This window comes from Solanum dulcamara, chromosome 11 (genome assembly GCF_947179165.1).
Source record: "Solanum dulcamara chromosome 11, daSolDulc1.2, whole genome shotgun sequence".
Lineage (NCBI taxonomy): Eukaryota > Viridiplantae > Streptophyta > Magnoliopsida > Solanales > Solanaceae > Solanum > Solanum dulcamara.
Genome location: NC_077247.1, coordinates 61147474 through 61157824, shown reverse-complemented (window position 1 = coordinate 61157824; position 10351 = coordinate 61147474). Strand labels below are relative to the sequence as shown.

Below are 10351 nucleotides of genomic sequence, written 5' to 3'. Positions count from 1 at the left end.
TTATTTTGTTTAATTATTTTTGCAGGTGTATACAATCGAAATCCTATTAAAATTCAGTACTCACTATACTTTCATGTCATAAAATTGTTAACTATTGATGTCACGCTTATTAAATATGATCAGGGGTGAAAAATATTCAAAATATACAGATTTCATACCAAAATCATAATCAGACACAATAAAAAAGAGTTCAGTGTTGAAAATGTTCAAATTATACGAATTTCATACCAAGATCATAATAAGATATGTTATACTGTAAAACATTTATATTAAATTAGAAGCCATATGTCATAAAATAACAAATACACTTTCATAAATCATTCTCATAACCAAATAAACAGTGTTTATAAAAAACACGAAATAAAATCAAAAAACATAGTATGTGTTGTTGTTTTGTTAGAAAAAGCGCACTAATACTATAATACAAAAGCAAAAGCACAAGCCTATCCTTTATCTGAGAGCACGTTTCCTTGATTTTGCCGTGGGATACTTGGTGGTGTCCGAAACCTATTCAATTTCATGACAAATGAAAAAAAAATCAAGTTTAGTCCAATTTAACTCAATTTTGGGTAATTATAAAACAAACATAAAATTAGGACTATGATACATAAATTGTAATCATATCAGTTACATGCCTTTTATATACAAATTTCATACAAAAAAAATTACTATATACTTTCCATATTATGCCATTTACAATTCAATAAAAATACACATAATAGAACTACAAAAAATATCATAATCATACAAGTTCAAATGCAGTAATGAAAGACAAATTCATACTAATTTCATTGGAAGTTAATATAAAAACCTAATGACAAATATACGAATAATATAGCTAAATCACACGACTTTCAAACTAATTACATGTCGTTTACATATACAATATACACCCATTGCATACCACTATGAAAAGTCTACACAAATTCCATGCCAAATATACGAATAATATAGCTAAATCACACGACTTTCAAACTAATTACATGTCATTTACACAATATACACCCATTGCATACCACTATGACAAGTCTACACAAATTCCATGCCACTTGCATGTCAAGTCACTTTCCTGCCATTTAGGTTGACAGAGTACAAATTTCAATTCAAAGGTATATGTCAAATTCATTTCACTTTCACGCTATTTCATATCTGGAGTACATTTCATGTCAAAAAAACACTATATATTTAAAATACCACTGTAAAAAACACAATAAAAATGAAAGACAAATTCATACTAATTTCATTGAAAGTTAATATAAAAACCTAATGACAAATATACGAATAATATAGCTAAATCACACGACTTTCAAACTAATTACATGTCGTTTACATATACAATATACACCCATTGCATACCACTATGACAAGTCTACACAAATTCCATGCCACTTGCATGTCAAGTCACTTTCCTGCCATTTAGGTTGACAGAGTACAAATTTCAATTCAAAGGTATATGTCAAATTCATTTCACTTTCACGCTATTTCATATCTTGAGTACATTTCATGTCAAAAAAACACTATATATTTAAAATACCACTGTAAAAAATACAATAAAAATGTAGTCTGTAGTAACAACAAACAATATAAAAATATACATAGTGTTTACCAAAATCAATGCATTTTCACACAAAAAAAATCAAGAGATAAATTATATCAATTTCGTAGTAATTTCATACAATTTTCATAACAGGGGTATATATAAAAAAATTAAAAATGAATCTGTTCATAAATATAAATTCCTTCACATCTTTTTAAAACAAAACTCTTAATTCATCTCCCCTACCCCCTTTAAATAATAATTTAGATTTAAAAAAAAACCTAAATCTCCACTTTCAAGTTTTCTCTCTTTTTGTGTTAGATATATACATATGAGTTTAGAAAAATATTTTTTACTTGAGCAAAACTTTTTTTAAAATAAAATTATTTATGTTATATTCGGTACGCAAGTAAAAAAAACATTTTCTAAAAATATATGTACATATCTAATACAAAACTAAATATATATATATATATATATAAAATAAACGAAGAGTGGAGGGGTAGTGTTATAACCCGTATTTTGCACATTAAGATATTTTGGAGATAATGGTAACAAGTCAAGGACAAGGCTATGTTTGTTCTTGTTGGATACAAAATTCTTATGACTAAATTAGAATTTCAACTTGAAAATATTATAAAAGGTGAGGGGCAAAAATTAAAATTTCTCATAGAGAATGTTATATCCCATATTTTATACGGTTGGATGTTTTAGGGTAGCTGTGGTAAAGTTAAGGGAATGACCATCTTCCAAAATTTATTTAATATACAAATTGGATATGAATATTATTTATGATCATTAATAGTGTGGAAATAATGGAAAAGGCAAAGGGCAAAAAGGAAAAATTCGCAAAGTGCCCTATGGTAATATTGTGGAAGGCTAGGGGCAAAATGGAAATTTCACAAAGTCTTTAAGAAGACTCATGTGAGCCCCACATGCCACATGGCAGCCCATGATTGGAGAAAAGGGGTGTGTTGGACCAATGAAACCTTGACATGTGTCGCCACTTAGGGCTTGACACGTGTCACCACTTGGGGGATGACATGTATCACCCCTAAAGTAGTATATATATATATATATATATATGAGTCTTATGACTCATTAATTTCCACACTCATCTAGAGTGTTCAAGAGCAAGAAAAACGAAATGGCAAAAAAAAAAAAAAAGAGAAGAGAAGAGAAGAGAAATTAAGGTAGAAAGAAGGAAAGAGCTACGATTTTGGGAGGAGAAAAAGGTAAGTTCTACGATTCCGTTCTAATAATTAATTATATGAGATATACCATGATGTTATGAAGATGTTAGTAATGAAATGTTATGGTTTGAGGCAGCCCAAAACGTTACCAAACAGCTAATAAGTTTCAGCTGCGCTAAAGAAAATTCCGAGGCAAGTTTTGACGAATTTTGGTGAATTTCGGGAAAGGTAAAGTTTTCTGTTTTGAACTGAACTTTATGATGACGTTATGAAGTATATTACATGTCTTAAAATATGTTGGAAGTGGAAAAAAATGTATAAGGATGTTTGACGTTGGAAACAAACTAAATGAAAGTCGTAGTAGTTAAATCGAAGTCGCGTAGTGTGTTGTTGTTGTGGTGCTGCAGTTTGGTGGTGGTTTAATTGCGTGTTGCAGGGCTGTAAAGTACTAAAAAATGGATGTGGTTTCTGCTGGTTGCAGCCACACAACCCTCCATTTGGTATGACTACATATTTTACGAAATAAAGGTTAAAAACTCTATTTTGGTACCGTAGTTTGGAATGAGTTGTATAGAGCTTGTATTGTGTAAAGTTGAAGTGATTTACTTGTATACATGCTGCTGGCTGTTGTTGTTGGTATGGTTGTTGACATGGTGGCCGAGTTGAAAACTCGGGGATGTTCAAGTTACATGGGAGATGCTTCCCGATTTTCGATAGATTCGGAGCTAGTAATAAACTAGTCGAGAGACATAGATAAGGAAATGATTCCTATGGTTACTTGGATATAGAGTTGGAAATTGGAAAGTGAAAGTTTATTAACCTTAGTATTAATTTCATGTTAAATAGGTTCAAGAGACGACGAGGCGAGCATAGTTAAGAGTAATCCGTAAGAGGTACGTAAAGCGAACCTTTCTTTCTTTTGGCATGTCTTTGTCATAAGTACGTAAAGCTTATACTTTCTCTTCTTTTGGCATGTATTTGTTATAAGTATGTAAAACCTTTCTTTTTTTTGGCATGTTTTGACATAAGTATGTAAAGCTAATCTTTGTTTTGGTATGGTATTTATGAAACAAAAATATGACTTTTATATAATTTCAAAGAGGTTCCTATTCCTAGAGCCATTAGGATAGCCAATTTCTTGATTTCCAAAAGGTATTTTATTATGCTTCGATACGTCTATATGATTCCAGAAGATTTATTCTGATATAATCCAAGGTAACTTTCGAAAGGTACTTGACATGATTCTCGTCTCAATTTTTAAATGATAGCTCATTCTGATTATTCCATTGAGTCTTAAATGTGATTTAAATTGCATATAGTTTCTCACTACTCCACTCGTGGATGCCTCAATGCTTCCTTCATTGAGCCTGGGCCAGGATATGTTATCGTGCATACTTCTCTGCATTGTTCGCCGTGTCCCGACGTGAGGGGGCAGGTATGATATGTACATGGGATGGTAAATGTTATGCCACGGAGTTATGCTGTGCCATGTACATATATGTTTGTGGTATGATATGATATGATATGATTTGATATGACCATCTGATATGATATGATTTGTTATGGAGATATTCCCTACTCTGGTGTTATGCTGTGCCGTGGCGTCGATGATGGGAGGGCGACCACACTTTGTTCACCGAGTCCCATAATGAGGCCGGATATGACATATGTTTTTCTGCATATATTATCTGAGGTTTTGATCAGCATTTGATATCTCCAGATATTTTGCTCAGTTTTGTACATTCTATTGCGGTAATGACTTTACTTATTACAACCTATTATATGTGGTTTGATCAGCATTTGATATTTTTGAATATTTTGCTCATTTTTGCACAATCTGCTCTGGTAATGACTTTACTTATTTCAGTCTATGCTTTATATACTCAGTACATTTTCTGTACTGACCCTCTTTCTTCGGGGGCTGCATTACATGCCCGCAGGTACAGACGATTGGTTTGCTGATGCACTCGCTTAGGACATCACCTATGTTCATTCGATTAATGTACTAAGTGGGGCTAAAAATACGTATGGGTGCCCAACTCGGGCACCAGTCATGGCCTACAGAATTGGGTCGTGACAGTTAGATGGGTGGATATAATTTTATTTTTTTAAAAAATAAAAATAGTAACATTTTTTAGGATCAAGTGGAGGAGGGGTTAAAGTATGAATTGGGGGGAGGGGCAGGTGGTGGGGTGTACGAAAAAAATATATATATATTTTTAAAAAAATAATATTTTTTTAAAAAATAATTTCTTTGGGAATAGAAATATTTTAGTTTTTAACTTTTTACTAATATTAATTGTTTATTTAATTTTTGTTAAGTGAAATATTTATCCATATAGAATGTCATGTGACAAGTTTTTTAAAAATAGAGAAAATAGAAAAAATGTATTATACACACTACTAAAATATATTTCTCAAACTAATAAACGATAATTTAGATATGAAATTAACACTTACAATAATATAGACATGAAACTAAAAAAAAAAATAAATATATTTTTAATACTTATCTCTAAATTAAATAACGAGAAATTACATGAATAATACAACAATTACTAGCATGAACGAATCAAGAAAATATTTTTTAACCTTAAAGTTGTTGGTAAAGCAAACTCGGCCCTTCATTTGCGTTTCCCTAACACAAACCCTAGAGAGAGTATGGCGGACGAAGCGGAAGACGCCATAGTGACATATCTGAAAAACAACGATGAGATTTCTAATTCTGCAAACTTTGCAGAAGATTTTGGCTTTAGCCATGACGAGATCGTCAATGTCATTCGAAGACTCCATGGCTTTAGATTTTTGATGCTTAGGTACTTTGTTCGTCTTTCTAATAGTTGATTGTCCGTTCTATTTCGTCATCTGATTCATTCACTCCACTTTCTTCCCTCACTCCACTTTCTATCACCATATCCTCCTTCATCCCAATTTTTTAGTTTTATTATTATTTATTAAATTTATTTTATAATTCTTTTTTAAAAAAACTCTTAATTAAATTATAAAAGAAATTTAATAAATAATAATAAAACTAAAAAATTGGGATGAGGGAATAAAAAAATTATATTATAATTTTTTTGGACGGTAGATAGCAATACTTTAATTTTTAATTTAAACTAATTCTAATAATTTATTTAATTTTTGTTAAGATGAAATATTTTGAACACCTAGAGTGTGATGTGATAATTTTTTTAAAATAAAGAGTGAGTGTAGTACACCCACCACGATGAGAGTAAAATAAAAAAGAAATGTGTGTTTTTCAAATTAATAAGTAATAGTTTCCCTCGATAAATTTTCCCGAGTGAGATCAGTAGCTGCCCTTTTCCTTTTCGGGGCATATTCGGGACCTTTTCTTACGGAATTTCCTTTCCAAACCCTATAAAGAGCAGCAGTAAGAAACATATTTAAGAGCCAGTATTTGACCACGTATAAAGGTAATTGTAAGATTACATCTTGCAAACTTCAAGTGCTGGAGAAAGGCTATTGAAGAATAGATACTTACTGTTGAATTATTAGTTTTCTTCGCTTTAGAGCATCAATATCCTCCTGATTGACAGTCTGCAAAGCCTTGCTTTGTTAAAAGCAAATTGATTAATATAATAGTCAACTAGCGACAAAACCATCACTAATTTCCTGTGTGGGAGGAGCTATTAGAAAAGATGAAAGGTGAGTAAAAAGTGAAGGGCTGGGGAATAAGATGACCACTGACTACAAAACTATATACCTAGTCATTTTGTATCCGTAACAGCAAATCTTTAACTTTGTCATCAGCATGTTGGACCTACATGAAATCAACAAATCGACTAAAAGGGAGATCGCTGTAAAAAGTATTAAAAGAAGCACATGTTGATGTCACCTTCACTTGCTACCTCTACATTATAGTTCTCAGAGACCTCATTCAACAGATGAAGATAAGGAAAGAAACAGTAAAACAAAAGAAGGCCCGTGCTATAAACTGAAGTAGATGCAAACAATAAGCAACAACAAAACATAGAAGGATAAACAGAAAAATCCTGGAACCACCACAAGGGAAGTTGAGGGACAGTTATAGTTTAATAATGTTGAATATAAGCTAGAAATGGCACCTTATTATCACGAAAGAACTGGAACTATGCAAGTAATAAAGGCCTTTTCAGACCTTCATAGTCATTTTGAGGCTTGAGGGGATCCCTGATTATTTGACTATCCTAGTCCCCCAAGCAAGAACCACTGGGGATCCAGGAATAGATAAAATGCTATTCATCATTTAGGCAAGGTAACATGATGAAACTATCTCGCCTCTTTTTTCTAAAGAGAAAGACCTTATAGCAGAAGGGTCACTACTCATAGATTTCCAAATATTTTGATCTCAAAAGTATTGGAGCCACTTGGGCCATAATCTTGAGGATGATTGTATAGATATATTTTTGCACTTACAAGCTCAAGTAGAAGGGTAGGAGAAGAAAGTAGATTATGATGGTGTTAAGAACTTTAAGTAGAGTGAGGTTGAAAACAAAATTAAAGTTGCAAGAGAGGATTATTATTACTACCGATCAAAATGAATTGTGTGGGACGAATTTGGTGATTGAGAAGTAGAGAGATAAGCTTCTCCAAGTGGGAGACAAGCAAGCAACAAAGAACCAAGCTTAACAATGGAATAATAGAAACTGAAAACAACAGAATAATCTTTTGGTACCGAAGGATATAAGACTTTTGTTTTAGGCAAGGGTTGGGAGAAGGTACAGGTTTTCATCAATTAAAAAATTGTGGTCATAATTAAGAATGATATATTAGACATACAAAGGAGGATGAGCAAAAGTACACTTCCAACAAAATAAAATAAAAGGAGCAAAATTACACTCCTACGTATTTGCCTACTGTACCTTCCTTGAAACATGTGTCTTCTCCATCTGAACCCACTTGTTCTTTATAGCTTGCTGGCAACCAATTTTATAAACTGCAGGATCCAATTTTTTCTGCATCCAGATAAGGTCTTAGCCAAAAGAAAGTTCACTCAACAATGAAAATGTGTACATACCAAAAACCTGCTAGTTTAATGAAGTCGTTTAAAATTATTAGGACTTCTCCATTTCTTTTTGAATCTTTATTATCAGCAATTATAATTTTGTTCTGTTGATGTAAAAGCAATCTGAAATGGAGAGTGAAAATAACTAAGTAAAAACACTAAAAACCAAGAATATGCTGCCACCTGCAACTCCTCCCGCGCAATCCCCTCCGGTGGTACTGCTGAGAAAAGCTGAAATTCTGGAGAACCTACGGCAGCATAAGTTTTCCCCTCTTCAGTAAGCACCCATCTCTCTCTCCTAATATCCTGCACAATTCAATAAATTCAAATATTGTTTCACATTCGTGAAACCAATGATTTGTATAGATGTTTTTATATAAAAGCCAGAAAGAAAGTTTTATCAAAATCAGTACCAAGATGGTACTGTGTGGAGTTAAAAATAGCTGAACATTACAGTTTCTCCACTATATTCTCGTGTCTCCGAAAAACCTTGAACATAATTCATATTTTCTACCTTTTAGCCCCTATACTAAAAGAATATATAAAGTAAAGCCTATGCTTTCAAAAAGAAATAGTATCTATATTTCCCTCAAAGAAAATATTTTGCAGCCCACATAATGCACAATGGGGTGTGATCTTCCAAATCATCTTCAATATTCACGGGTTCTCTGACTCCGTGGGAATATTAGCAAGCTTCTTATCTCCTTTGGCATAACCCAGCGTACTAAAAAAAAGCTTTAAAACAGTGACAAAATTTGCAACACTTGGCTTGTAATGGGGAAATGAATACGAACCCATATAATGGATTCAATGCTAATAATTTTAAAAATGAACACATGGAGTTAAGCTATCTAATCACATTAAAACAGTAGCTTCTTCTTTTCTCTAGTCAAATTTAAATATACCAAATGAAATTGAATACTGAATGAATCAGATGAAGAAATAGAACGGACAATCAACTAATAGAAAGACGAAAAAAGTACCTGAGTATCGACAAATCTAAAGCCATGGAGTCTGCGAATGACAATGACGATCTCGTCATGGCTAAAACCAAAATCTTCTGCAAAGTTTGCAGAATTGGAAATCTCATCGTTGTTTTTCAGATATGTGAGTATGGCGTCTTCTGCTTCCTCCACCATACTCTCTCTAGGGTTTGTGTTAGGGAGACGCAAATGAAGGGCCGAGTTTGCTTTACCAACAATTTTAAGGATAAAAAATATTTATCTGATTCCTTTAATTGTTGTATTATTTATGTAATTTATGGTTATTTAATTTAGAGATAAGTATTAAAAGTATATTTAATTTTTTTTTTAGTTTTATATCTAAATTATTGTAAGTGTTAATTTTATATATAAATTATCATTTATTAGTTTGAGAAATATATTTTAGTAGTGTGTATAATATATTTTTTCTATTCTCTCTATTTTTAAAAAAACTTGTCACATGCCATTCTATATGATTAAATATTTGACATGATAAAAATTAAATAAACAATTAATATTAGTAAAAAGTAAAATTTTAAAAATTACCCAATTTTTTGTATTTTATATAAACGCCATCATTTATTGTCGGAAAGAGATTGTTCATAAAATGTAAGAAGTTTTTATAAAAAGAATAATTTGTTAGAATCTCCTCCGAAAAAAAATAGTTTGAATGACGAGATTGGAAAGAAAGAACAATTTATTTTTAATTCGATTAGGATTAATGAATTGCCCTTGTCCATATTGTTATTTTGTTGTTGTTTTTTATTGATATCAACTATGTTATAAGTTTTTTTTTAACAGAACACGTTCATTATAAAATGATAACACAAACTTATGGATATTTGTAATAATTTTTAGAATTTATACTTATAAAATAATATTTTTGAAACAGTCAAATATTTTTAAGAAAATTTATAATTAAAAGCATGATAAAACTTCACTAAAACTTTCATCCAAAAATTATTTATTAAAAATATTTGAGAACTTATGGCAAAAGCTAGCTTAATGTACAGTTTGTCGTTAAAGGACGCCAATTATGTACAGTTTGTAGGTTGCCACTTTATCACATAAAAGCACAATATATAGTCACTCATCCTTTTATCACTCCCACAAACTACTCTCATCTCTCGTGAGGACAACTACTACTTAGGGTGCTCATTCATCTAATGTTTTTTATACTCCATACTAATTATATGCACCTATGTAACCTTCAATTTAAAATAATCGCCCTTCCGCAAAATGATATGTGATCAATTATTAAATTTCAACCAAATATTATTAGTTTTTTTCTTAATAAATAAGATAAATTCATTATAAGATCTAAATGGTTTTGTAGAATTTAAATTTAATAATTAACGATGATTAAATTAGAAAATCTTTCCATTGTCACTACTTCAAGAAATGATACTCAAGGATAAAATAGATATATTGTGAGATAGACGTGATAGTTTCCTATACCTTGCGACTTGGACCCTTTCACTCGCCTCCAAATCCATTTTGTATGTAAGAAAATGTTAGGAAGAAAAAGGAGAATCGAGGATATGGAATTTCAAAACTTTTCGTGTAGCTAGATTTTAATAAGAATTTTGGACTCCAATTAGGATTCTCCGACAAACAATGGATGTAATAAAAT

The 10351-nt window shown here is 31.4% G+C and overlaps 1 protein-coding gene across 7 annotated transcripts; it reads right to left on the bottom strand.

Moving 5' to 3' along the window:
• Positions 1-248: 248 nt before the first annotated feature.
• Positions 249-8938, bottom strand: LOC129874817 (phenylalanine--tRNA ligase alpha subunit, cytoplasmic-like). 7 transcript variants are annotated; one of them, XM_055950186.1, is made up of 6 exons: positions 8719-8928; positions 7919-8041; positions 7593-7685; positions 6455-6511; positions 6233-6297; positions 249-507 (listed from the first exon to the last, which is right to left on the bottom strand). In XM_055950186.1, the coding sequence occupies exons 1-4, from the start codon at positions 8872-8874 to the stop codon at positions 6455-6457; spliced, it is 429 nt and encodes a 142-aa protein (XP_055806161.1). In that variant the 5' UTR covers positions 8875-8928; the 3' UTR covers positions 249-507; positions 6233-6297. The 7 variants fall into 7 exon arrangements, with proteins under 7 accessions (XP_055806161.1, XP_055806160.1, XP_055806159.1 ...); XM_055950185.1 differs by having other exon boundaries at positions 6233-6288; XM_055950184.1 differs by lacking the exon at positions 249-507 and adding an exon at positions 5286-5427.
• Positions 8939-10351: the final 1413 nt, after the last annotated feature.